The 27,810-nt window shown below is 51.6% G+C and overlaps 5 protein-coding genes across 7 annotated transcripts; 2 read left to right on the top strand and 3 right to left on the bottom strand.

The window, feature by feature from the left end:
* Window positions 1-358: 358 nt before the first annotated feature.
* Window positions 359-1,678, bottom strand: LOC117865774 (ethylene-responsive transcription factor 6). Its single transcript, XM_034750013.2, has one exon. The coding sequence runs from the start codon at window positions 1,433-1,435 to the stop codon at window positions 440-442; it is 996 nt and encodes a 331-aa protein (XP_034605904.1). The 5' UTR covers window positions 1,436-1,678; the 3' UTR covers window positions 359-439.
* A 10,298-nt stretch (window positions 1,679-11,976) lies between these two features.
* LOC117864796 (ethylene-responsive transcription factor 2) lies at window positions 11,977-13,488 on the top strand. The gene has a single exon (XM_034748887.2). It carries the CDS (start codon window positions 12,097-12,099, stop codon window positions 12,976-12,978), a length of 882 nt encoding a protein of 293 aa, XP_034604778.2. The 5' UTR covers window positions 11,977-12,096; the 3' UTR covers window positions 12,979-13,488.
* A 151-nt stretch (window positions 13,489-13,639) lies between these two features.
* On the top strand, window positions 13,640-16,940 carry LOC117862549 (uncharacterized). Its single transcript, XM_034746042.2, has one exon. The coding sequence runs from the start codon at window positions 15,877-15,879 to the stop codon at window positions 16,804-16,806; it is 930 nt and encodes a 309-aa protein (XP_034601933.2). The 5' UTR covers window positions 13,640-15,876; the 3' UTR covers window positions 16,807-16,940.
* Window positions 16,941-17,805: 865 nt separating this feature from the next.
* Window positions 17,806-20,997, bottom strand: LOC117862548 (ubiquitin carboxyl-terminal hydrolase 3). 2 transcript variants are annotated; one of them, XM_034746040.2, is made up of 9 exons: window positions 20,837-20,997; window positions 20,619-20,738; window positions 20,475-20,525; window positions 19,680-19,788; window positions 19,204-19,262; window positions 19,036-19,110; window positions 18,504-18,552; window positions 18,331-18,407; window positions 17,806-18,137 (listed from the first exon to the last, which is right to left on the bottom strand). In XM_034746040.2, exons 1-9 carry the CDS (start codon window positions 20,885-20,887, stop codon window positions 18,054-18,056), a joined length of 675 nt encoding a protein of 224 aa, XP_034601931.1. In that variant the 5' UTR covers window positions 20,888-20,997; the 3' UTR covers window positions 17,806-18,053. The 2 variants fall into 2 exon arrangements, with proteins under 2 accessions (XP_034601931.1, XP_034601932.1); XM_034746041.2 differs by having other exon boundaries at window positions 19,680-19,785.
* Window positions 20,998-23,724: 2,727 nt separating this feature from the next.
* Window positions 23,725-27,528, bottom strand: LOC117864242 (serine/threonine-protein kinase D6PKL1). Of its 2 annotated transcripts, none has more exons than XM_034748274.2 (4): window positions 27,297-27,528; window positions 26,924-27,000; window positions 25,508-26,821; window positions 23,725-24,929 (listed from the first exon to the last, which is right to left on the bottom strand). In XM_034748274.2, exons 3-4 carry the CDS (start codon window positions 26,686-26,688, stop codon window positions 24,059-24,061), a joined length of 2,052 nt encoding a protein of 683 aa, XP_034604165.1. In that variant the 5' UTR covers window positions 26,689-26,821; window positions 26,924-27,000; window positions 27,297-27,528; the 3' UTR covers window positions 23,725-24,058. The 2 variants fall into 2 exon arrangements, with proteins under 2 accessions (XP_034604165.1, XP_034604166.1); XM_034748275.2 differs by having other exon boundaries at window positions 26,924-26,989.
* Between the last annotated feature and the right edge of the window lie 282 nt (window positions 27,529-27,810).

Genomic DNA, 27,810 nt, shown 5'->3' with positions numbered 1-27,810 from the left:
GGGCGGGCGGGGGGAGGGGGGCTTAGGGCCCATCTCCCCCACAAACAATGATTTTTGTGCCCAGTTGAGCCCTACTATGATTTTTGTAGATTAAAAAAATTAGAAGAAAGAAGAGGAAGAAGGGGAAAAAAAGGAGGAGGAGATGCACTCTAACTTCTATAGCAATCTCCGATAGCACGGTAGTATCCAATATTTTCTCACAACTTTTAACATTGTGCGAGGGGTGCGTAACAAATCGGTCCAAATTTCTTTTTTATATTATTCCAGTGAATTTACAAAGCGAGCTACTCCTACTTGGATGTGAACTGTATCTACTTATTTTCATCAAAAACTATTTCTACTTATAATTTGTGGTCTCACCCCTTGCAACTATGCGATTCCTATATCAACACGCGCACATGACGTCAATTTTCAGTGGCAGCACTACCAGTCTTGCCCGTTAATTAACGATGAGCTGCGGAAATCCCAACGTCGGGTGCGGTGACAGCGGCGAGAGCGGCGGCAGGCCTCCGAGCAACGCCTCCCAGTACTGCTCCCAGCTCCCGCTCGACGGCGTCACGGGGAGCCCCTGAACACCTGCGCCCGTCTCTGTCGTAGTCGACGTCACCGTCGATGAGGCGGTGGTCTCGCGCGTCGACATGGAAGACGGCGACGTGGACGACACCTCGAGCTTCACCGCCTTGTTCACCACCGCGACCACCTCGACGTCATCGTCGGTGTCCTCCGGCTGCTGCCGCTTCCGCTTGTTCGCCGTGGTGGCGGCCTGCTTCACCGGAGCGGGCGGTGAGGGCGGCGCCCAGAGGTCGGCGCCGCGGGTGCCGACCTCGTTGGGGAAGTTAAGGATAGCCTTGGCGCCGCGCATCCGGAACGCGGCGCGGTCGTAGGCGCGCGCGGCGTCGACGGGCGTGTCGTAGGTGCCGAGCCACACGCGCGAGCCCCGGCGCTTGGGGTCGCGGATCTCCGCCGCGTACTTGCCCCAGGGGCGCTGCCGCACGCCGCGGTACTTGCGGTAGTCCTCGACGGCCGCGGCAGGCGCCGCCGCGGACGCCGTTCCCGCCCACGCGTACGAGCTCGGGGGCACGGAGATGATCAGCGGCGGCCTGACGGGGGACGGCGGCTCGCTCCCGAACTTTATCATCACCGGTGGCGGCGGCTCCTGTGCCCGGAACGCCGCCTCGCCTACAGCAGGGGCAGCCGGAACTGAGCCCATGTACTCGTGCATCAGGTCTATGTACCCCGGATGCTGCTGCGGCGGCGGAAAGAACGACGACGACATAGGCTGGAGTTCCGGTTGAGGTTGCAGGACGGGGAAGGTGACGTCGTCGGAAACTACAGGGCTGGCCACGGGGGCGCCGCGGCCGTCGCCGCCGAGCAGGAGGTCGCGGATGAAGTCGAGAGCGAAACCGTCGGCGTCTCCGACGAAGTCCATATTCATCTGCCGAATTTGCACGTACAAAATGAGAAATGGCAGGACAACTCAAACTCTCAACGGCAGAGGTGTCTCGTGTCTATCTGCTTGTTGTATGTGCGCGCGTCAAGTAGCTACTCTGAGCACAAGACTACGGGGCTCGGGGCGTCGGAGCCAGTATTTATAGCAAAGAAAGCAGGGCAGGAAGCCGGGGCTTTTATTTCTCGCGGTGAATTTCTTTGACCGCTTTTGATTACTGGACTCACTCTACTCTCTTCTTACTTCATCATAAAAATAATAAAGTGATTATAGTTTTGTTTTAAGTCAAACTAACTAAAATTTGATCAAATTTATAAAAATATAAATATTTATAATACTTACTAATAGGTATGAGGTATCATTGTATTCTCATCGTAAAAATTTCCATGGTGTACTTAGGTGGTGTCATAATAAATGCCGATCCATTTTCCTATGAATTTGGTTAAACTTAAATTGATTTGATTTTGTTTTGGGGACAGAATAAGTATATTGTAGTCTCATCTTAAACTTCATCTCATGCTTGCTGTTGATCGGATCACTTGGCTCTGGTGGGTGAACGCGCGCTAGCTATATCTAGTTAAGTGTTCCGTTTACTATACACCACCATGGTTTTTGAACATATGACGTGTATCCAATTTTCCCGAGTGGCATTCTGCGGCTTTAGATATTTGCACGGTTTCAGAATTTACTCCCTCCGTTCTAAATTGTAGGTCGTTTGATTTTTTTAGTTCATAGATATTATTATGCACCTAGACATACACTATATATCTAGATGCAACTAAAAAAATAAAACAACCTACAATTTGGAACGAATAGAGTACCATTGTGCTGGGTGACTTATTCACAGCTACTAGGACAGAAGTATTCATTAGATCAGTTGCTGTGAACATTACTTAGTTTCTAGTACACACCACGTTTATCTCAACGACGTAGGACCTGTTCGCTTCAGCCTATAAGCCGGCTGAAAAGCTGAAACGGCTGATTTGTTGTGAGAGGAAAACACTGTTCGGTAGCTGATAAGCCGGCTGAATAAGCTGAAGCGAACAGACCGGTACTCCTTGGTCGCAGTTTCTGGTACGTCGTGGTTTCTGGTACACCGCGTTTAACTTATTTACAGCAGAAGACGAAAGTTCAGAAAACCGTGATCCAGTTAGCGGCCTGTTGTTTAGCTACGAGCTTGGTCATGTAAGCTAGCCAGGGTATCTTCAAGACTCCAACAGCAACAGAGAAACGAGGAAGACAAATGAACAACAAAGTTTCGAGTTACTAAGACCTTGGACGGATCGAGAGAGAGGTCCCATGCATGTTCACATCCAAACCCATTGCCCATTGCGAATTGGGATCACATCGCTCGCCAACTTTGGTACGGTCCAAAATGTCCTAACGGAACAGAGCTGCATGTCAGCCGGCCAGGTCAACACGTCGCCCCGGCCAAACGGCCGGATTGACCTTGACCGTGCCCCGGCCACTTCTCGGCCGGCCGGCCGGATGCCCCGAGCCCGTGAGCGAACACGATCGTGTCCTGCGTGACTCTCCTGGACAAGGACCGCGTCCTAGCTCGGAGCCCGTGATCTCGCGCAAGAGTTAAAGAATTTTCAGTGCGCGCCCGGTTCGTGCCCGCGCGCAGGGTTGTTGCCGGCCTGGAGAACACTGCCAAAGCAAAGATATTTCGATCTCCAAGTCTAGCACCACGTGACTACATGGGGTTCTATATACGTAGAGCTTACGTACATTTGTACGTGTTCGCCTTTGAAGTAAGTTTGTTTCCACAATGCCGCTGCATTTGTATCGATAGCACTGATACTTTTGCTGCAGATCTAACGATGTGTCTCTTGGTATTTGATTTTGAGATGAAGTGGAATGGGTTGGCTCCATCTCACTCTTTTAGTTAGGTTTAACCTATATAGTGTTTGGTTAAGAAGGACGGGTCGAACATATCTCGTATTTGGTTGGAAGGGTTGAGAAGGATGGATTGGAGCATGTTTTTTATATCCGGTCATAAATATATGGATACCACTGATCCATAGGAGCATGTAAAGTCGTTTCACCGTGTGAACTTCTTTTACGGACTTGAGAACAACTTCAACCAGACAAAGCTACGTACTCCCTCCGTATAAAAAAAAGGAAGTCGTTTTGGACAGCGACACGGTCTCCAAAGCATTACTTTGACTCCTTATTTTTATAAAAATATTTATCAAAAAATGATATATGTATATTTTTATGAAAGTATTTTTCAAGACAAATCTATTTATATGGCTTTCACATTTCCAAACTCAATAACTTAAAAATTATTCATGATTTATATTCCCAATGTTTGACCCAAACCTTGTTCAAAACGACTTTCTTTTCCTACACGGAGGGAGTATCCTATACGGAGGGAGTACATATACGTACCCTCTTGCGTCACAAAACGCCAATAACTTATACTATGATTAAGCAGCTTATCCATTGGTTACATTCCAAAAAAAAAGGGCCGTATCCATTGGTCACACTGATAGTACCAACGATCACTGTCTGTCATTTTCATTTTGGAGCAGTCTTCTAGCAACTGTCTTTCTTAATTTACTCCAAAAGTCCGTTACAGCATTTACCTGTCATGACTCATGAGAGCTACCTGGTTACAATCACAAGGCACGGGCTGAAAAGACAGGCGAAGAAGCATGAAGATTAGTTGTAATTACAGATAAGAACACAGCAGCAGCAACAGATCGGGTACAATTCTACGTACCCCGTCACGATCCTACGAGAAAAATACAGTATCAGTTCAGTTCGAGAGATACCCTAGTATACGTGATATCTCTCTAAAAAAAGATGTATACCCTGGTATATGTATATTTTACCCTGTTCTTGGGTAGTAACGAGTAGATGGATAGAGTACTTCACCGCCCCGCTAAGTTCCAACCAAGGGTCGGAAAACTACCAAGATGTTACACTTGCATATATATACTCGCATGAACCGCAGCGTTGCTTTGAACGTGTATATATGCATCGATCAATCACCTGTCACCACTCAACATCAGCATCATGGTGGTCTTCAGAGTTCGATCAGATGGACCGGTGAGCACAACAATGCAGGTTCATTCCAGAGCAGTGAGGGTGAGGGACTCTTAGACATGAGAGCGCAAGGTTATCCGAGAAACTCACCAACAAATTAAGATGCGTCTCCGTTAGCGACCTCGGTGCCATCGGCAGACGAAAGCGATCGTTGGACCTCTGGATCGGTCGAGCTCGCCGTAACGAACTCTGACTCGAGGCTGACCGACCGACCGACCTGTTCAAACGGAAACCCTAAGCTTTCAGGTTTTGTACACTCAGACAAAAGATATACAGCAGCAGCAGCATGCGTCTGATTCGTTCACTCAGTTTACACCGAGAGATGGAATTCGTTCTACGTCCGGGACACAGCTGTGGGCCGGTTCGCAGGTCACGGTGGTTTGCGTGGTGCGGCAACAGCCGACAGAGCCGCGAGCGTAAGCCCAAAACCGGCGATCGGTGATGACACGGTCACCGCCTGAGGTTACCGCATTCCTTAGCCGGATGGAACAGACGGTGCCCACTCTTGCGGCTCTCGCTGACAAAGACGGCGTGGGGATTGCCCGATCGGAGTAGGGACTGGATCGTCGCCTCATCCACACCGAGTCCCAAGTCCGCAAGAAAACGATGTGCATTTCGGATGACAAGTTTGAACAGGTGCAGCACTAGGAATGAGCCCGCGCGCTGTACTACAAACGATGGAAACGAACGGACGAGGTATCATACATCAGGTGATTTGGAGCATTTTGAGCAGTTCAGCGGCGAGAATATTCAGCCCCGTCCCCGTGTGACCGTGACACTCAACTGTCAACTCCTCGTACTGATAAGTCCCTGAGAGGCTGGGACGGGGACGGAATTGAATGCGTCAGGTGAACTTATGAGGTGCGCCGGAGAAACAAGTCTTGCGAAGCCTGAAAATATGTCCACACCACACTCAAGACTCAACGTGATCACAACTGGCTTCAGGTGCAACAGCCAAGCCCACAACCTCAGCGAGCGTCAGCGTGACACGGACTACGGCAGCCTGCAATTATCAGAATTCAGATTCTTTATTATTTTTTAGAAGAATTCAGATTCTTTGTTAGAAAAAAAAGAAAAATACAGCAGCCTGCCGTCGTCAGTCGTCAGTCCAAGACTGACTTCATCAGAGTCACGCTGAGGAGCGTGCGTGACACTAATTGCAGGCCCAGTGAGTCGTTACATGCGCTCGTGAGTCGCGATATGTAACGACTCACTGGGCCTGCAATTAGTGTCACGCGAGTGAGGCCCAGGAGGCCAGTTGACCGATCCATTTAGCCCATTACATAGAACGAGCCCGGAGCAGAGGAGCACAAACTTGGGCCACAGTAGAGCCTCTTGGAATATGGTGGGCCGTTCCTTCGCTCGCACCGGGCCATGCATGACCCAAGGACTCTCGGGCCCAGCTGCAGCTCCATGCTTAGTTCCTTTCTGCTAAAAAAAAAGGGTACCGGGTTCCCCATAACAAACGCTCAGTCTTCCCCCGCGAAAACACAAAAAGAAAAAGAAGAAGAAACAGCGTCAGCCAAGCCAAAAATTATTTTGAGCCCAGGAATGTCTTGATCCTTTGAAAATCGTCTCAAGAACGTACAAAAATCCCTGTTACCCTATGTAAACGAATCTGAAAAGATCAAGAAAAGGTATGACAGTATCACGCGCGAGAGTGTCTGATTCTGCAGGTGCTTGGCGAAACAAACATATGGAATCATACGCCCGTGAAACCAACCAACAGCATCAGCATCGCTGCATCTTTCTACGAATTCACAGGCGACACGTGCACTGCTAAACACGAACGGTTTCTCTTTATAAAACGGCGGCTCTCTGCGTATTGCCCTGCCGAGAGGTGCCCGGTGCGCCCACTCAAGCCATTGCACATTGCCTATCTTATCTTCACTTGTTCATCAGTGGCTGGCTCTTTCCAGGAGCCAAACAAAACCAAACAGCATAATCTAGCAACTTGCAGTTAAATAGCCCGCAGGATTAGGCTTCGAGCAGAAACGGCAGCCGCTGGATTTGCCGCTCGGGTCATCGAGCAAGAAGGGATCGCTCGGAGCCTTGCACTTGCAGGAGCCACACTTGGTGGATGCTACCGGAGGAGCACTGGTAGCTGCAGGCCACAAAAGCGCAAAGCGACGCCGGGGACTTGGCATTGGTCCCGAGTCCTGACATCCTGACGTGGTGGTGGCAACTGTGGTTCAAGGCATCTGGACGAGGTGAAACTTGAAAGCCTCGTCCGCTTTCTGAAAGTGGCATGCGTTTCTTCTCTTGTGTCTTGTGTGCATTGCATGCAGATGCAGATGCGTTGGTTGATGGCTTGACGCGGGCAGGCAGTCACTGGGGCAGTGGCCAGCTGGAGCGTGGAGCCTGTATATTCATGGGACAAGTGGCTACACTGTACATTTATTTATCTCACGCATAACAATCGTGTGTGCAATTTATAAGCAACGAATGTCCTATAGTACAATAGGGGTGTCTGAAACATTTCGTTTCACCTCCAGCAGTAGTCTGGCTCGCTATCACGTCCCAGAGGAAAGGCCGTTCAGTTTGTTTGTTTTTTTTCCTTTTTGAATAACAAGGCCGTCCAGATATCACACATGCTATGCTATAAAAAAGGGAGCTTAAGCTTTTCTTTTACAGTAGAAATGCCACTTTTAGCCGGTTCTACGTAAGTAGTGCTGGCACCAAAGTCATCAGGGGAATCTGCTGTCTTATACACGTGCTATATGCTGCACGAGAGGCTCACATTGTCCGTGCGAAGGGCTATGACTTTGGCGCGGAAATGCTTTTCCATTCAGGTGGGGGCTTTCGTTTTCCCTGCCCGGATGCAATGAACCCAACGAGGACAGCCAACTTGGCGCCACGCCCCTGTGGATTTCATCACGCCAATCTTTATCCTCTCTGAGTCTGAAAACTCACGAGAAAACATTACACACCAACAAACCATATGGAGTTTAAAGGAAAAAGGGTGCAATTTTTATAGTGCAAAAATGAAAGCGTCTGAAAAGTCTCCGAGCTGAAGAACGTAATGATAGGCTCCAGATTCATACGCTGCCGCCACCACCAGCCAACCCGTCTCCGTTCCCTAATTTGTGGATTGTTTGTTGGTGCAAAAGTTTCAAGCGTTTGTCGTCGCGTGCCCATAAATTAACACCCCTACATACTACGCATGATTGATGGTCCACGGCATGGAATGGAAGAAGGATAGAGAAAAGTCTTCGCCTGCACACGTGAGATGATCGTGCGATCACGGCCTGTCAGCATGTCATCCTAATCCCAGCAACGGAGCCGTTTCCACTTCGGTTCAATGGAGCGTGGAAAAAGGACCCAGATTACTGGAGGCTCTACGGCAGGGAGACGGTCGATGTAGACGTCCATGACTCCAGTTTCTCGTGCAAACACTATTGTACATTTCCTCTTCTACGCGAGGGGCTTCTCGCACGCAATCGGAGAAGGTGACTGCCGGAAGACGGGGGGATTTCACCGCTTCCCTTCCTGACTCTGAAAGTCTGAATGATGCTAAGGGTGCCTTTGGCAGGACTTCGGCTCCGGCTTCGTGGATGGCTTCTACCGAAGTCCTGCCAAACGGCAAGCTAGTAAACGGCTTCGCCGCCGGAGCTCCCCAAATGCCGCTGACTGGAGCCATTCCATGGAGCGGGAGCCAAAAAAAATTAGCTCCCCGCGGCTCCTCCCCACCCTTTGCCAACTTTGTCCCTGGGAGGACCCCGCAGGCCGAGCGAGGCAGCGCCACGAATGGGTGGAGCAAGGCGCTGGTCATCAGCGAGCTCAAGGGCGCGGGGTGGTGGCGGCCGGCGGCAACCGCCGGTGGGCGTTGAGGCGCGGGGTGGAGGCGGCCGCCTGCGGTGCGGTGGAGGCGGCTGGCGGCGGGTGCTGCGGCGTGCAGTGGAGGCGGCGGGCGTTGGGACGCACGGTGGAGGCGAGCGTTGGGGCGCGGGGGGTGGAGGACTGGAGGAGAGGTGCAACAGATAAGGAAGAAAGACAACACAGGAGGAAAGAGAAGAGAAAAAAAAGAAATGGGAAGAGAAGAGGGAAAAGTAAAAAGTAAAAAGATAAGGGCATTATAGATATTTCATCATTTTTATCCATGTTACACAGATAGGAGAAGCCGTTTTGACAAATATTTTTCCATCCAGACAAACTGAAGTAAAAAAACTGCTTCACTGAAGAAGCCATGGCCGAACCAAACGAGCCTGAGAATCAATCAAGAGGCGCGCACGCTTGGCTTTGCGTTGGTTCATTGGCTGGACACGTCTAGTCCAGTGTGCAGTGCACCGGTCTGCCTCAAGCTGCACATGTACTTGACCTGCTCACAGGAAGCTTTTTAACCGGCGATCCCAATCCTCTGGCTGCCGAGAGCCATGCATGTCACCATCAGGAGTTCAGGACTCGGGGCAAAGGAGACGGAAACGGTTTGATGATGCGGAGTGTGAAAAGGGCTTTGCAGAAAGGAGCTTTCCGTTTGCACAGCAGCACAGGACCGTCGTGATCAGGGATTCAGGGACAGGGTCAGGTCTCATGGTCATGGACGTGGGGGTTCTGTGACACTTGATCGTCGTGTCCGAACTCGTTGTCTTATAGGATCACTGTACGTCTGTACCTTTACCTTGCAATTGACACGCAATCCAAGCTTGCTATATACCCCGTCGCAGATCGAGTTCGCTCCAGTTTTCCACGTCAACGGCACGTCGATCGTACATGGCCGCTAGCAGAGCGGAAGGCGCCGAGCAGGTTCTCGCTCGAAGCTTTCCCATGAACCTCTAGCATACGCCCGTGCATCGTTGCAGAGAACGAAGAAGTGCACTCTTCCAACTTGGATCATTCGTGGAAAGGTCGCACTAGCATCCGGATCGAATAGAAAAACGCCGTCCTTGTCATGGGCCCTTGACCATTCTCGCCGCAAAGCTAAGCATGGCCATTAACCCAAGTGTGCAGTCAAGTCTAGGGGAAGACCGTGGACAAGATGGACTGCTCTTCCCCGGGCCAAAAAATAGTGATGCTTTTGCAGACCGCAGGGAAAGAAAGAAAGAAAGATGCTTCTGAAGATAAAAGGAGTGGAAGGTCCTTTTTCCCCTAGTCGCTTGGCTGTACTATACCCTACATACATCTGCATGTACGTGACCGATCGCCCCTGAATACGATCTGAAGTCAAAACGGGGCGTCCGTTTCAGATCGGACGAGGGCGACGGCACTAAGCGCTGTTCCTGCTGTACCAGCAGCACTTACGTTACGATCGCGGGCAGAAGCAGAAGCATCGGAACGGGGAAGGAAGGAGCCGAGAAGCAGCCGCAGGCGGACGTGGACCCTGACGCCTGCCGCACGCACGACAAGGCCAAAGTCTTTGCTCGCTGCGCCCGTGACCTCGATCCGATGGATATCCTCCTCCGTCCGCCTCCCCGTCTCGAGCCGAGACAGGGGGGCCTGCCGCTTTGGTTAGTCCACGGTCAAAGTCCGCCTTGACCTTTGACTAGTCTAACCCTTCTGTTTTCTGGAGCGGAGTAGTGCTATGCTACTACTCAAAAGGGTTTCTTTATGAAACCTGTGGCTTGTGGCATGGCCAGGAATCGGGGTGTTGCGTTGGAAACCAACAGCCTGTTTGTGGGGATCTGGGGGTGTGGAAGCAGGAGGAGATCCGGCTACGAGCAGATTCGATTCAGTGTCCAGCGATGACATCCAATTACTAAATCCTTAGACTGATTAACAAGGGCTGTCGTGATCAGCCTCGATAAGCAGGCTATCAACTGCCGGTTTTGTGTTGAATCAGGGTTTCAGACCTTATAAGCTAGCAGCTTCAAAGGATCACTAAAGAAAATGATCACTATCCACTGAGCAAAATTTTCTGCGGACCTTGATAAGTGCATGTGCCATTTCATAAACTGATATAGGAATACGATTCTGCTACTGGATTTTGCAGTGTTACCTATTCGCACGGTTCCTATAACATGACAAACGCCTAGCCACGCTACGCTCCGCTCATCAGCGACAGCGAGACAGGCGTGTGGCAATCAGATGCCATAACAAAACCCTCTGCGTACCACTTGCTTTCGGCGACTTCCACAAGGCTGATGCGTCCCCCCTCCGGAGTCGTGGTCCGGAGAAAATCACGTGCTCCGCTGTTAAACAAATGCTCGGATAATAACATGCTTGTGTAAGCAGGCAAGAGTTCCATTGGCGCGACGCTGCTACAAAAAGTTGAGCTGTCACTGCTACATTATCGGTGGTATCGAAGAACTGTCAGCGTTTCCACCCCCAGTGATATACAGTTGAGGCATTAGACCGACGTGCATGTAACGGTGGACCAGAATTTCAGATCACCCGTCCTCCATGATCACGTTACGAGCCTGTGGCTGGGTTCTAGATGCCGGTGTCTGTCTACTAGACTAGAAGCTCAGCAAGTGTCCTTTTTCAAAAAAAAAAAGCGCTCAGCAAGTGAAAGGCAAGCTACACATTCGTTCAGAACTCAGAAGCTGCATATGCAGGGTAGTACTCTGTTCCTGCGTTCAAAGCTCTACTGTTTTAATTTTTTTTTGTCTCTCCTCGTGGCTTCGGGGGGCCCGAGTGAAGCTGTGCCCGGTCGCTATCCTCTCGTGTCCGGGTGCAGCCACGAGACGGTCTAGAAGCAATGCACCACATGACTTCCACGCCATTTCTTCCTGCGACGGCAAAGCCTCGGGGCCACCACATTGAAGACAGATCCATTGGGTCTTGTCACTTTGTCAGTGCTCCTCCGGCTGTCGTCGATTCCCTTCACTGTTATCTGGTTACTACGGCGGAGGAATTTCCCACGGAGCACCGGTATCTCGCTGGCTGGGCGTCGTCAAAGTAAGCACGAGAGAAATGCAGGGGCTCGGTGTAATCTACACAAGTCAGCTGGCTAATCAAGACAATGAAGAGACCCGATTCGAAGAGCTTGATTTTATCAGCAATAAAAGCGATGGAAAAGGGTCATCACGGGATCGCTGTGTGAATAAACCCGAGAGGGCGAGGAGGATATGCGATGCCGCCCGGCGAGGCGAGAAGCTCGGCTTGACCCATCTAGAAAGGAATGCGTTGCGAGACGGCACGGGCCCAACAGGCGCCGCGGCACGCACGACATCACGACACGATCGCGATCCCCGCGCGCCAACGACGGGATGAACCGGGCCAGAGGCCACGCCCCACCAGGCCACCACCTTAGCTGACGACGACCTCATCGCTGACGCCACACCGCCACCAGCCACGAGATTGCTAATCCCAACCAACGGCCGGGCGAGGAAAGCAAGCGCCAAGCGGCCTCCCCTGCAAACCACTACTCGAGTACGTACTAGATTAGAATTAGCGCTAGCATTAGCGTCGCCTAACTGGGCCTGGACCCGCGATTATTTTACCCTTGGAAACCCCATTCCATCACGTGGATCCAGGGCAGGAAAGTTCAACGAACCGCGACGCCCGTGTGAACCCGCCTCCCGCTATATAACCCCACCCCCGCTGCTGAAAACTCGCCGTTCAACTCGATCACTCCACACCACAGCTCACTTGGGTTTCCTCAGCTAAACAGAGAGGGCGCTCGCCACCAGCCCCAGCCCGGAACAGAGAGCGAAGAGATGCTGCTGAACACCATCCGGGAGCACCTCTTGGAGGAGCCGTCGGAGGCGCTGGTGCTGGACACCATCCGGCAGCACCTCCTGGAGGAGCCGCCGGCGTGCCGCCGGAGCGAGAGCTTCGGAAGCCTGGTGGCGGACCAGTGGAGCGGCTCGCTCCCGTTCCGCACCGACGACGCTGACGACATGGTCGTGTTCGAGGCGCTGCGGGACGCCTTCGCCACCGGCTGGCTCCCCGACGGCTCCTTCGCGCAGGTCAAGCCCGAGCCGCTCCCGTCCCCGGACTCCTCCTACTCCTACGACGGCTTCGGCCTCCTGGAGCCGCCGGAGCCCATGACGCCGAGCGCGAGCAGCGACGCGGCGACGCCCAGGAGGGAGGGGGAGGCCGCGGTGGGCGTGGCGAGGGGCAAGCACTACCGGGGCGTGCGGCAGCGGCCGTGGGGCAAGTTCGCGGCGGAGATCAGGGACCCGGCAAAGAACGGCGCGCGCGTGTGGCTCGGCACCTACGACACCGCCGAGGACGCCGCGCTCGCCTACGACCGCGCCGCCTACCGCATGCGCGGCTCCCGCGCGCTCCTCAACTTCCCGCTCCGCATCGGCTCGGAGATCGCGGCCGCCACCGCCGCCGCAGCCGCCGGGGACAAGAGACAGTCGCCCGAGCCTGCGACCTCGTCGGACTCGTCCTTCTCCACCTCCTCCTCGTCCTCCTGCTCGACGAGCGGCTCGCCGAAGCGGCGGAAGCGAGGCGAGGCCGCGGCCGCGACCATGGCCATGGCCCTGGTGCCCCCGCCCTCCCAGCTCAACCGGCCGGCGCAGCCATGGTTCCCTACCGCCGCGGCCGAGCCGGCGGCCATGGCGCCGCGCGTCCACCAGCTGGTCATCTAGGCGCCGCCCGGAGCAACTCATGCCATCCGCATCCACCGGGCGCGCGGCGGGACAATGGGGGCGTGGTGCCACGACGGATCCACCAGCAAAATGCAAAGGAACAAGACAAGGCCCCGGCGTCGCGCTTGCACCGTTGCGCGACGGGCGACGCGAATGCGACGGCGGGGGTGGGGCGCGCATCCCGGTGAAAGCTCCACAGGATGGAATGCGATAAGCTGGGGACTCGGGAGCAACTTGGCCGGGGCAACTGGGGTCCGGACGAGCTCTTCCGGAAGGCGCTGTTGCTCCGTGCAACTCGCGCAAGTGGAAAGAAGCAGTGTGTAATCAAGTGTCTTGGCTGCGAATTTCGGGCCCCCAACGATTTTCCGTTCAGTGTTTGCGTCATTGTCACTTTTGTCACAGTGGTGTGGGGAGAGCTTTGATCTGCTCATAAGATTTTCAAAAAAATTGTACAAAAAGTGTAGGGAGGCGATGAGATTAAGAAGAACAATCCGCTTTGTTCTTTGTCAATACCAATGAGTGCGGCAGCGGCATCATCTGATAAATATCCAGCGGCTAACCAGGAGCGCAAGTCAACAGAACAGTGACCTGAACTCATGACACGAAGTCGAAATCTGCCCCCTGAACGAAACCGAAATTCCAGGGCCGGGTTCCCACGTAGCAGAAGGCTTTGCTTGCTCACGGCAGCAAGATTTAACTAATCCCTCTCTTAAAATATAAGAGAAAAGAAGTCATGGAGTGCCGATAGCTCGGTGCCTCGGTGGACGGAGCAAGTGGGCGAGGTGTGGGGCGTGGCGCGAGAGCGTCAGCCGTCAGCGTCGCCATCCCCGCTTTGCGCTGCCGATTGTGCTGGAGACGAGACGAGACGAGACGAGAGGGAGAAGACGCAGCACGCAAGCAACGAAAGAAGCGGGAGCCTCCTCTCGTCTTTACTCCTAACAAACAATAAAAATCTGAGGCCCCCGTGCTTATCCGCGACGTAAGACAAGGTACATCGCGATAAGCATGCCTCCGTCACCTCCGTCAGTTAATCGTCACACCGGAAGGATTAGATTAGATTACCACACCACACTACCGATTCCAGGCAGCATCCAGCACAGTGTTGTCGTGCTGCGCAACAGCTGGAGTTGGGGCCAGTGGATTTTGATGGGCCGGAGTATATAGTATAGTATACGGGATGGATTTCCAACTTGTTCGGTATTCTGGGTGGAAAGGTGGGATCAAAAGGGGAAAAGGTGCGTGTGATCATCATCGATCCTCTACTTGCCGGCCGATGTGTATGGCACCTGATTTAGTACAGGTCGTGGGGCAAAAGTAGGCCACTGTTTTTGTGAATGAATAGTGGCCCATGAGGAATGATGTGCTGTGCAAGTATTTTTATTAGGGAAAAAGGAATATTGAAAAGGAAAAAGGAAGAGACAAAGGCATGCTTGGATTGAACTTTGAAGTGGAAAAAGGTTGCACCTCAAATCTTCATTGCATAGACAAATAGTAGGACAAAGGAATGGTTGGACTGCAGCCAATAGGGGATCCGGCGGCAACCAACAATGCTCTCCAAGAGTAGTTTTAAACCGGGAGGAACAAATTTGGCTAAAATTCACCGCCGAAATCAGGCAGGCCAATTTCGAGCAGTGTGGGTCTGTGGGAAGTGGGCTAGTTGAGGACTTTGGTAGGAAGGGAAGGGAGACTGCCTGACTGGGAGAGTGCCGTGATTAGGGGACCAGCAAAAGCTTGATGCTACTAGTTACTAGCTTTCTATTGATTCCATCTGAAAGGGTAAGCATGCTGATTAACCTATAGCCCTATAGGTGAGGTGACCGACCTAATGTGGCCACGCTAGCATTGTTTGAACGGCTTCGAACCGTTGATTTCCTGTCTAACTTTTGCCTAGAATCCTAGTCACAACTTTTCAATTGGATAGTCACAACTTTTCAATTTCCAAGGTCTCCTTTTTTAGATCTCTCCTCCTTTTTTAAAGTTCCGGGAGTACGAATTACAAACACAGGTGGTGTTAGAAACCACACATATCTACTGACCTGACTATAAATCGAGCTCCTGACCAGCGCATGTGCATCGACGTTGGATCTTCTGCTTTCGTGCACGACCTGAATCTTCCTCTCCCTGCATTGATCTTCCGGATAACCTGTCCATAGCTGCTCATGCCAGCTCCTTGGAGATTCTTGATGACACTAGCACAATCACTCGCTAGCCTGAATTTCTGAATGAGTAGGTCGCTTGCTAGTGCTAGGTCTTTCTTGCATGCCAGCGCTTCCGTTGTCTCGACATTCGTTACCCCATTCAGTACCACAGCTGATGCTCCAACCAGCACTTCGCCCCACCGCCGCCACTGCTGCCGTGTTTGAGTTTTTGGACATGGTCGCATCAACATTGATTTTTAGCAAGACCATGCGGAGGGGGTATCCACTTCGGAATCTATATCTGCCCAATTGTTGCGACTTTGGGCTTATTTCAACATCTCCAATTCTGTTACAAACCGTTCCACAAAACAATATGTCGGCAATGGACTTTGAAATATATTCTCATAAATCACCTTGCACCGTGCATGCCACACTGCCCACAATCTCACAACCACCTATATAAGTTTATCATACGGCAGTACCTCCATCATCTCCTTTAGCCAACCTCAGGCGTTCTGAGCCTGATCCAAATCTTATGTAATGTTATCGTGTTCCAATGCTCAGACATACTTGGACATGTTGCAATCTAGCCATGAATGTCTTCATGCGTTCAAGGCTCCGCAAAAACCACAGTGTTTCTCCTGACTTTCCACGCCAGCGTCGGAATCAGGCAATCGGCCCATGCCAAACACTTCAATTGTTGGAGGAAATGGGAATGGATTTTGTACAGCTTTTTTGGGTGTGATGAGGTCTGAGGTGAATGGGCCGACGGGCACACAAATCGTTGGAATGGAACTGTCGGCCTGCCACGTCACTCGACAGAATCCCCACCCTTACAGAACACAGAGGAAGGCGAGAAGGCTCAAATTACTACGGCCCGCACAGCGCGGCCCACGCCAGATTCGGCCTCCACCGCTGCCACCGGCGTCGAGCGGCCGATCCAACAACAACGGCGTCGGTCGTCCACACAAACCTCGTACGTATCGCCTCAGGGAAATGGCATAAGACGGCGAGTGCCGCGACACCACCCCAGGTGTCGCGCGGCGCCCGACACGAGCCCCGCATGCGTCCCACGCGGCCGCGCGAGCTCGCGCCTCCGCGCATCCCCACGCGCGCCCCTCCCGCTATAAACACCGCACTCTCCCTCTTCCTCGTCCACCTCACTCGTAGTCCTAGCGGCTGTAGCGCTCTTGGGCAGCGTAGGCACGCGGTAGATTATCTTATCATGGCCGACCAGCACCGGGGCGCGATGGGAGGAGGAGGCGGGGGCTACGGCGACCTCCACCGGGGCGGCGAGCGCGGCGAGACGCAGCAGAGGCAGAGCGCCATGATGACGGCCCTGAAGGCGGCGACTGCCGCGACCGCCGGCGGGTCTATGCTGGTGCTGTCGGGGCTGATCCTGGCCGGCACCGTGATTGCGCTCACCGTGGCGACGCCCGTGTTGGTGATCTTCAGCCCGGTGCTGGTGCCGGCGGCCATCACGCTGGCTCTCATGGCGGCCGGGTTCGTCACATCCGGCGGCCTCGGCGTGGCCGCGCTCTCCGTGTTCTCGTGGATGTACAAGTACCTGACGGGCAAGCACCCGCCGGGCGCCGACCAGCTGGACCACGCCAAGGCGCGGCTCGCGTCCAAGGCCCGCGACATCAAGGATGCGGCGCAGCACCGCATCGACCAGGCGCAGGGGTCTTGAGGAAGGAGCATATACGCGAGCGGTGGATCGCGCGCGTCCTGCGTACGTGGACGGCAGCGCGGGACGGCGGCGGCGCGCGACCACCGCCGGCGCGGCATGGCTGCCTACGGTCGCTGCCGTAGCGTCTCGGGTCGCCGTAGCTAGTCGTTATGATATGTTGTGCTTTGTACGTGCATGTGTCCGGGGGCCTGCTGTGTAGTAAGAAGTGCGTTTCTTCTTGGTCGGAGTGGCGGATCGGATGTACTGCACGGTGGATGTCTAGTTTGGATGTCATGTTTATAATGAGGAATAAAACGCAGTGTTCAGGATCTGCTAAGAGTCAAAACTGTCGCTGCTATCTGTATTTGGAGATAATCTGTGCACCGTTGCCGTAGGTCATGGTACCAATTACCACCGGACGGTGCGAGCGAGTATGAAAAGCACGAGAACACGAAGGGTGATGGGTCTCAGCTGACAAGTGTTATCTTGTGGCAACAAGGCCACGCACTCGATTAATGTCATGAGAGCGTTTGCTTATGTATCTTTTCCCCAACAGAAACGACAAAAGCGTGTAGAGATTAGTTATCTTTACGACGGGAAAGGAGACGACTTATCTTGGCCGGAAGGCGACGAGGTTGAGTGACAAGTCCCAGACGAGCGGCGGATATGGGCGGTGAGCGGCGAACCAGACAACCAGCAGTACAGGCTTTCGCAGAGTTCAGACGACCAGCCTGATTGGAAATTTGGATGAATGTGTCTCGAGCCCAGTCATTCAACACGTATACTACTCGATGCCAAAGACGAACAACCTGGCGACTCTGAGGCCACCGCAGCTGGGATCCTGAAAAACTCACGAATCCGTCCGTAATGTGCTGGCGTGCTATGATTTTGAACCTTGCTCACTACTGGGGTCCGCCCGCCAGGCTACAGCGGAACGGCATCGTCGGCATGTCTCAACAGGCACGGAGGTGGGAGGATGGACGCAGCCATCACCGCCGCGCAACTTCCGTTAGTAGTATCTAGCATATCATCATGCATTTCTTCAGAAAGTTCGCAAATAAAATGCCGTTCTCTAAATCTGAATCTTCTATGTACAGGCGCAAAGTGTGGGTACCAACTAGCTCAACTTTGCGGTCGCCATCTTATTTCGTTTTCCCATGTTCGAAATGTTGAAACAAAGGCAAGAGAACAATACTAACTACGATGAACTCAAGTGAGGTTGCAGCAAACGGGAACCTCTAGGGCTGATCTCTGGAGCTATGTAATCACTACTTGACTGAAAGAGCCATGACATTGAAGTTGTTTGACTCAGAATACAGTGCAACTCTCGCTTTTATAACCTTTGCAGCATCCTGCATACAAAGATGTCCAAAACCATAAGCACCATCCACATGTCTTAATGAAAATAAAGAGCCATCGACAGAAAATCTCATGTCTAATGTATAAATTTTGCAGCCATCAAGTCTTCCCATGTAATAAGCTAAGAACATCAAATTGAATGCAGAATGGTTGATGAAAAGAAATAACATGAGTGGATCAATTTACCTGCAACAAGGTATCAGGGGACGAAGGGCCATGAGGTATTGGCCCCGAGGTACCTCCATCAAGCTCATAAAGTTCTCCTGGATAAAAAAAAAGGTAGGGTTAGCAGATTAATGGTTGGGAATTTGCTAAAATTCCAACTATGGTGTCTTAGTAGGCGTTTGTATGTTACATACCATGGACACAAGAGAAACAAACATAATGTTCAATTACTCCATCCTTGGCCTGCAATGTAAAATAAGATCTGTCAGATGACAACCAAAGATGCAACAAGCTCAAGGCCATCTTCCACCAAAGTTTCCATTAATTGTGATTATCAGTTCTTCAATAACAATCCTTTTTACTCAGAATACTGTGCATAAATGAAAAATGCTCAATTCTCACTCAATGACATATTATCATCAAAACTCGCCACAGAATGCACATATTTAGAATGACAAATGCAATCACATGATGGCAAGGAAAACATGGCATATGGGCCAATGGTCAGAAAATCGGGCTGCAAACCTGCAGCTCTGGCTGGTAACCGAACTGTTTTTTTAGACGAGCAAAATGGTTTTAGCAGTTAGTTCCCAGATGATCACTGATAACTGGAAATCACACTTTTATTTTAATAAGCACTGGCAAGTGGCAACAGAAAGTAACAGCATGTGTAAAACCCATACATCTCGTGCAAATATTAATGTACTAGGCACATGCTGTAATAACCTCTGTGTCACCGGCAGAAACAGCAACAGAATGAGCATCTTCCATTTCTTGGTCCTCCTCAAGAAATGCAGCACGCTGAAATTATGAAGTACCCAATATGTTAGTTCAACATAGGAAGCAATCCCTCTTCATGGAAGCATTTGAAATTGTAACATATGAACCACTCACCTGGACTGGATCCATGTCAGCAGTTCGTTTATAAAATCTTTTAAAATATGACCCCTCGCCTGTAAATGAAGTGCTGATCAGATCTCACCACAAGTGAAAGATAGCTACAGTAAAAGGATTGCTGTTGAAGGATTGTATGCTCTTAACCCTTAAGGATCATGCATAATTGCAAATTACTGTTTGTTTTTTTAGAGCATTGCAAAGTACTGTTGCACGTTGGTGACCAAATGGACTGCAATACTAACCGAAGAAATTGAGCTGGACATTGCTATGTCTTTTTGCAGCTAGACTGATAATTTTGCACGATTAAACCAAGTATGTGGGATTACTTAGGGCGATTATTTTTCACTTTTCATGTACATTTGGAGTTTCATCAAATAACCTCCCATATTATATGATTATTCTAAGACAACCAAACACGTAGATGCAAAGTTAAATAAGAGCTCAAAATTCGTGAAAGAGGAAAAGAAAAATACCTAGCTTGATTCTGGAACCAGCATTCCCCAGTGCATGAATAATACCTACTGTTCCACAGGCGTTTCCAATGGTCTGTCTTGTGAAATATACTTTCTTGTTGGGCTCCTGCTTCAGTTTTTTGAGCCTTTTAGGATTAATGAGGGAAAAAAAAAGCATAACTATACTCTTGACAGCTAACAAAGTTCAGTAATAACCCAGCAGTCAAGTTTGTTAAGTTTCACCTGCATGATTCGACGCCATACAAACTAAACCAGCTTTATCTCACGCATGGATTCACGTATTTGATGAAACTGAAACCTTTGATCTATGTGCTAAGAATGCATCATTACTGAGCTGATTTGACTACCTATTGATACTTCTAACTATAACAACCTCAAATCTATTAAAACATTTAGCCACTGATGTGTATTAACCACCCCAGAAAGATAAAACTAGGAGACTTTTATTACAAGAAAGAAGAAATATCAACAAACCTGAATGAACATGCTTAGATTTTAATAATAGTACCATTCATAAATAAGTTTGATAAGTAATGTAAAGTATACGCCAACAGTATGTACAGAACTGCAGACACTAAAAATTCATTCTGATTGATGTTCACCTACAATCACACAAGAAAAATCAACATACAAGTTTGAAATATCATTTTGCCACTTTCCCTGCATCTACAGTGAGAAGCAGTCAAGCAACTCTAATTCCACCGAATAAACTGCTTTGTATCAATAAAGGCGTTGGGCATCTTCGATAGAAACCAACTATCTGAACAACCATACATTCATACAATTCAGACTCACCTTGGTTTCCACCGGTGAGGTAATCGAAGCCTGGGATTCCTTGATCCGGTCCTGCCCATCAAAACATCAAAGTAATAAGGTCCTCCGCGCAAGCGATTCAAGCAACCTCAGCAAGCGCAGGTCCAACTAGGAATAGGGGATCACCTGGGGATAGAGCAAGATGACGGCGAGCACGGGCTGGGGCACCATGGCGAGAATCTCGTCGTCGAGGCCGTACACGTCGCAGAACCCCACGTCCTCAGGGACCCCCAGTCCCCACATGAACTGCACCGATCGTGTAGGGTCAGGGCCCCCGCCGTGAAGACCGAGAGGCGGAGGCGCAAGCGGAACCAAGGCACCAAGCAGGAGGAGAGGTGGAGTACCTGATTCATGACGTCCGGGTTGGCCTCGAGGGGGAGCCACCTCTTCCCCATGGCAGCAGGCGCGCCGGAGGAAGGGAAGGCAGCGGTGGAGGAAGCTTTGTTCAGGCTGCGTACTCGTGTTCTCTGTTTCTGCTGTGCGGCGAATCGGCGTTTTTGTTGGGGAGTTTTCCCCGCTTTCACCGCTGCGGTTGTCATTTTCACCCAATTTGCGATTTAGTCCCCCAGATTTGCAAAAAAAAAATTGACTGCTCTAAACTTCGGTTACCCAAGTTCGTAGCATGCCAAACTGAGCTTATAACTCTGTAAACCAATATGCCATCTGAACTTTTTTTTTTTTTGCTAAACACCTGAACTGTATTTTTCATCGATCTGGGATGCATACAGCACGTGCTGACATGAGTCTCCTTTCCTTTTGAAAGGATCGGTCTCCAGTCTCGACTCGACACAAGTAATTTGGGTCCAAAGCCAAACAAGAGGGAACAAATTTGGGAGACCCATCGACACATACTCCAGTGAGACGTTTTCTCGAAAAAACACATGCTCCAGTGGGAAATCTAACATTTCTAGTTCAAACGTGGAGGTCTCTACGCTACGAAGATGTAGAACGGAAAAGACTGAAGTGTGAAATATTTGACAAAGTACGTGCTATCTGAACAAACATGCACCCTCAATAGCCTTGTCATGCGAACACATCGGTCCGAGTTAGGCCACCGCGGCACCGCGCGTCAAAAACCCTCCGTCCCTCCGGCGCAAAGCAGTGCACGCGGAGCCAAGGCGAGCCAGCAGCCAGCAGCCAGCCGCCAGCCGCCAGCCGCCAGCCAGCGGCCGCTCGGCAAACCAGATCGAAGGCGAAGACGACACTGAACTTACGACGTTCTGCGTGATCCGTGTTCCCGGGCGTCGGGCGTGGCGGCATTGTCTGCACCTGGCCGACGGCATCGGTGGAAGATCGCCCGCTCGCCCGCTCACTCTCACTCAGGCCACGCAGCGCTTCACTGAACGGCCTGTCCAGACGGCGGCGTCCAGTCGTCGTCGCCGTGCACCACGAACGCACACGGTGCACGGGCGACGCCGGAGCAAGTGTATCCCGGCGGATTTCACAAACGGCAGACCAACGAACACCGGGGATGCTCACTGCAACATCCATGTCAAGCCGTCCTAGCCGTATCCGACAGCACCACCATCGCCGTCGGCGAGCCTTCCTTTGACAAGAGTCATCGTTTCCGTTCGCGCCGTGCGCCTTCTATCTCTGCAGCTCATCCCGTCCTCACCATTCTTGCACCTGTCTTCTCGACAGATAAAGGTACATACGAGGCCCTCGATCGACGTGCGCGCGCGATAGGGCAGCGATGGGACGGTCGGACGGCGGTGGCGCTCCGGCGATGCGCGACATGAAGCGGCGGCGGCGTTTCCTGGGGTGGTCGTTGTTTCAGGTACCGACCGGGGGTGGACGGTATTTCACCGTCCACCCCCTGGGTACCCGAGATCCGTTCGATCCGAGTTCTGCGGCCTGGATCAGATGATTGCAGGAGGCGTTCTTCCTCGCCAGGCGCGGCGCGGCGAAAAAGGGAGTGAACAAAAGGGCGGCGTCCGCCGGCTCAGGAGATGCAGAGGTGGGCCGCTCACTTGGCCGGCGAAAAGCGCCAGCTAACGCCGCGATCCAAAGTGATACGCCTTTGGAGATGCCACACGCGCTCGTCGTTCAGCGGGCCTGGTCTCCGGCGCCGTCCTTCACCGGTGATCGGGTCCATTCCATGAGTGACCTCAGCGACGCGCGGTGGCACTGCCTGTGCCTGCCGGCGTCGACGGCTCGGTCGCTCAGGCCACGCCGACGTGCCACATCGTCCTCTCCATGTCCGCCGCCGCCGCCGTTCGTGCCGTGCGAGTCGCGAGAGAGCAGGCCGCGAGGCCTTCGAGAGGAAGTGCAACGGATCCACGGGACGTGAGGGACTGCCGGACAGCGGCGGCACCCTGGCGAGGCACGACATGAAGCCGGGGAGGCGTTTCTGGGCATCCTGAGGGTGGTCGTTGTTCCAGATTACCTACCGGGGGTGGACGGTATTTCAAATACCGTCCACCCCTTGGGCACCAAGATCCGTCCGTCCGAGTTCTGCGGCCTGGATCAGATGACTGCTGGAGGCTTTTTTCCTCGCCAGGCGCGGCGCGGCGCGGAAGTCGGGAAGGCGAAGGCCGTGGACCGTGGTGGTCAGCCGGCTCAGGATTCAGGAGGAGAGGAGCGTTTGCTGGGTTGCGCACTTGGCCGGCGAAGAACGCCGCGAAAAGAGGTGATGCGCTTGCGGTTGGGGCGATGCCACAGCCCACAGGTGCTCGGCGGGTCCTGGTCTCCGTTGCCGATTACGCGCCGCGTGCTCAGAGGACACATCCATGGCGTCTGTTTCCAGCGCCGTTTTCTACGTCACCGGAGGTGATCCATGGCCTGCACCTGCTCGTCTGTTGCTTTCGCTGCTGCGATCGTTAATTTGCCCGTTGGAGAACTCGTGATCGGCTCCATCAATGCCACCGGTGGGAGCGAGGTAGCTCTCCCTGCCAGCGACGCCGTCGGCCGGTCGGCGGCTTGGCAAGTCAGGCCACAAACCGCGCCTTCTCTGAACGCCCACCGAGAGCACCAAACGGCGTCTGGACCTGCCCCATTAGCCAAACCAATGAAAGCCACAAGTCCACAACCGCGACTTAACCCTCCTGATGAATGAAAGCCTCAATCACCAAACGGCGTCCGGTCCAGTCCATGTGCGCCTCAAATGACCGTGTCACGGGTGCACGGGCAACCCGGCGGCAAGTAAGCAAGTTCATGGGCGGCGGGCGGGCGCATCAGCCATGCACAGCACCGGTTACCGGGACACTTCCCGAACTCATCAAGGGTCAAAGCATTAAGCAAGCAGAAAGGACGATGCATTTCTCATCTGTTACAGCATATTTCTGCATCTGTTTGATCATGACAACGTTTTGCTATCCTTACTGGTTTCAGTTTTACTTCTGCACAAGTTAACAAGTAGTTCAGAGCTTTAGAGGGAGTCTATCACTACAGAAATGCAGAATGAGGAGACTTTAGCAGGCAAACACATCTATCTAATTCTGGCCAATTCAGATCTGAGAATTTTGCATCGATGCTGAGACACAAACCACCACATCGAATCACACGACATCAAACTGACCATACACCAACAGCATGCAAACAATAGCCACCACTGGGGCAGCACTACTCTAAAAGAACTCGAAGTCCAGGTATTTTCCGCCTGACTTCACGTCAGCGCCAACTATTCTCTTGCTGTTGCTCCCGATCGCCTCCGCCACGCCATACTTCACCGGCAGCTCGGCCTCGACGGGTCTTGGGACCTCAGGTGGAGTGCTGCACCGGATGAGAGCCCAGTTCACGCCTTCGAAGAAGGGGTGCTGCTTTATCTCCGTCGCCCCCCGCTTCACGCCTAGGCGGTTCTGTGGTTCCTTGACCAGGAGCCCCCTGATGAGGTCTCTGCTAGAGTAGCTTGTGGACGGCGACTCTGGAAATTTTAGCTGCTGACCAACCACGTTAAACAGTGTGGCACGGTTTCCTGACCCCTTGAATGGGGTTTTACCGAACAGCAGCTCATGAAGGAAGATGCCGAAGGTCCACCAGTCAACAGCACTTCCATGGCCTTCACCTTTGATGATTTCAGGGGCCAAGTATTCATGAGTCCCGACAAATGACATCGACCGAGCCGACGTTGGTTCAGCAACAAGCTCAGGCAGGGTGCCAACATTCTGTCCCAACTCAGACCTTGTCTTTCTAATCTTTTTCTTGCTCTTCTGACCGAATAATTTGGGAAGGAAGCATGCAGGCTGAATACACGCTGAAGTAGGTTCCATGCAAGCAGGTTGTACACAGAAAGAACCACCCGCTCTTCTGGGATCAGTATCGAAAGCTGATGTTCTGATGAGTGTAGGTGAGACTGCACATCTTAGGGAGAGGTCAAAATCTGAAAGCATTATGTGCCCATCATCACGCACAAGAACATTTTCTGGTTTCAGATCCCTGTAGACAACTCCCAACATGTGTAGATACTCCAGAGCTAGAAGTACTTCTGCAGCATAGAATCTGCACAAAATCAGAGCACTCCATGTTAGTGCTTGCAATTACTAGAAGGTATAAGCTACTCAACATAACAAGTGACTGTTGAATTGTAAAACAAATGTAACAAAACTAGAATCTAGCATGGCCTAATATCTATTGATGCTACTCATGACATGGGCCCTGGCGTACAAAATTTTTAGTCCATGAAAGTGATTCATGAAACATTTAAGGATACCTACCTAGGCGCACTTTGTTCTCTACACATCACTCAAAAGCTATTAGACTCTATTCGGGAATGTTGCACCTTGCAGAGAGCATAACTGGGCAAAGTTAGATTCTTCAAAAGGCCCAATAAGACTAGGACAGTAACATTAGATCAGTCCGTCAGTAAAGCTACTAGTAAATTAGATTAAAAAAATTCAGGAATATGAATAATATTTTCTTTCTACAGGTGAATTTAATAGAATTTTCTTTCTGCATGTGAATGTGAATAAAATGAGATAATAGGCATTCAGTCATACAGGGAGTTGAGAAATCATCTACTCTACTCCAAACAAGTTATATTTCTCTGAAGAATAAATCATGCTTAATGTATATATTACCTTGCAGCATACTCTGAGAAATGTTTCCCTGGTTGTCTCTGTCGCAGAGTATGCAGATCGCCACCTGGACAGAATTCCATCACCAAACAAGAGAACCTGTCGGTCTCAAAATGTGTATACAAGGTTGGGAGGAATGGGTGGTCCAGAAGCTGTAGAATTTCCCTTTCAGTTTGAGCCCTATTTAACTTCTTCCTACTTGCCAAGGATGCCTTGTCCATTACCTTCATTGCAAAGTAGCACCGAGTTCCACTTAATTCGGAGAGGTAAACACTGCCAATGTCACCACAACCAAGACGCTTGAGTAGTCTAAAATGGCTCATTCCAAGCACGCTATCTCGAGTTCGTACAGCATGAATTGCCTTCCATCTAGGATCATTCCCCTTGTGAGGCTTGCTGGCACCTCCAGTTATATGGCTCCAGCTGCTGTCATCACTAACACCACTGCTATCACTTGCTCGACTCATGCTAGTTTTTGCACTTTCTAGCAAGTCGCCTCGGACACCCTTTACACTTTCACAGTTTCTCTCCACAGTGAGCATTCCTTCACTAGCTACAGCTTCACTTTTGTATGTGCTTGCACAGCTGTTAAGAGTGCTCATGGCAGTGACCACACCCATGCTGTCAATGCTACTGTGAGGGCTGACATTGCCGCTGGGAGGAAGTGAAGCATCCCAGACACACTCCTTCTCTTCGGAGTCCTGAGGCAAAGAGGTAGCCTGAGATGAGCGTGCTGTGGCCACTGATGCCACTGCAGAACCAGACACATTCCTCTCTTCAGCCAAACCTTCGGCACCTACCACCAGATTTGCCTTTGTGCCTGCGACACGGATCGAGAGGTCATCCATGAAAGGCCCCTTCATCGACACTCCTCGCACTAAACTCACCGGTGGCTCGGACCTCTCCTCGTCAATTGCAACATAGACTGTCTTCATAATATCCATATCAATAGGCTCTGGAGGGTGACTAGCTCCAGAGAAGGAGCTCCGGCCGCCCTCATCAGAGGAATCCAGGCTCCGGAAGCTCTCCTCACCATCAGCTGGCAAATCCTTCTCTTCTTGCTGCTGGGAGTTCTTCCCTTTCCATGACGCCTTTATCGGTATTGGTGGCTCCAAGCTCTGAACCTTCCGAGCAGTGAGCACCAAAGGGTCTTTGGGCTCGGCAATCTTATCTACCGCCTCCATTCAGTCTCAGCATAACAAGTGCACAAGCACCTGCAAAGATTTGGTCGCGTCTTGGCGAATTCCCAAGCAATTCTCTTCAACCGCCTGTTTCCTGGCACCCGGTGAGCAGATTTCAGGGCAGAGAACACTCCACCTACAGGCAGCACAAAGATTTCATTATTTAAAAAGGACAAAGATTAAGTTGCTGAAGGAAACCAGAATTTCCCTTCAATCCAAAGAGTTCCAAGAATCCAACCTGCTTCCGCGCTAATTCTGTGCAGCACCAAGCGAAGCAACTCCTGGGAGTAGGACGAACTCCACCCTGTCCAAACACTAAAGTGCCGTTCAATCCACCGGATTAGACATTACTCCCTTGCGGAAACAACAACCCACCAAATTACGCCTACGTTGCTTAAATCCCACGATTCCCCCACCGCGGCAGAATCCCAAAACCGCACCCGAAATCCCCCACTCGCTACCCGGAAGTGCACCCAACCCGCATTCAGATCTTTCCCACACAAAAGCATAAAAAAAAACCCTAACGAAGACGAGCGGAAACCAGCGCATCCCCAAGAAAGCAAGAACCGCACCAGCCCAAGAAGCTTAACAGAAACGAAAGAAAGAATCACCTCGAATGGGGGAAAGCGGAGATCCCGGAGCTCCGAATCCTCCACTTGCCTCCACCACCGCTCACTGGCGTCGCGCTACCACTGCTCGCTCGTATCAGTCCCCGAGTAACTCCGCACTCGCACGCACTCTCTCTCCTCTCGTGAGGAGGGGAAGTGGAGTGGAGGACAAAAGAAAAAGCGAAAGGGGTGGAAACTGTTGTGGAGCTCTGCTCGGAGTCGGAGGTGGTGGCGTATGATATTTTGTTTTCCTTGCCTTTTTTTTCCGTTTCACCTTTAGAAATTAATGGAGAATGCAGTAAAGATGCGGCGCGTGCGCTGCTATAGTACGCTCTTAAAGCAGTGTTTCCCGCCGCTAATCTCCAGTTCACTCTCATTAATCACGCAGCTTTTTTTTCACTTTGGACCTTCCGTTCGTTCTCTTATCAAGAAAACAACTGCTCTCTCTAGTCCCATATTAGTGACACTATATCTTTTCTAAAACCATATTTCGAGACACAGTTTTCAAATATCTAAA

The sequence above is a fragment of the Setaria viridis genome, chromosome 7 (assembly GCF_005286985.2).
Source record: "Setaria viridis chromosome 7, Setaria_viridis_v4.0, whole genome shotgun sequence".
Lineage (NCBI taxonomy): Eukaryota > Viridiplantae > Streptophyta > Magnoliopsida > Poales > Poaceae > Setaria > Setaria viridis.
Note: the sequence above shows the minus strand (reverse complement) of the source record. Positions and strands in the feature narration are given on the sequence as shown.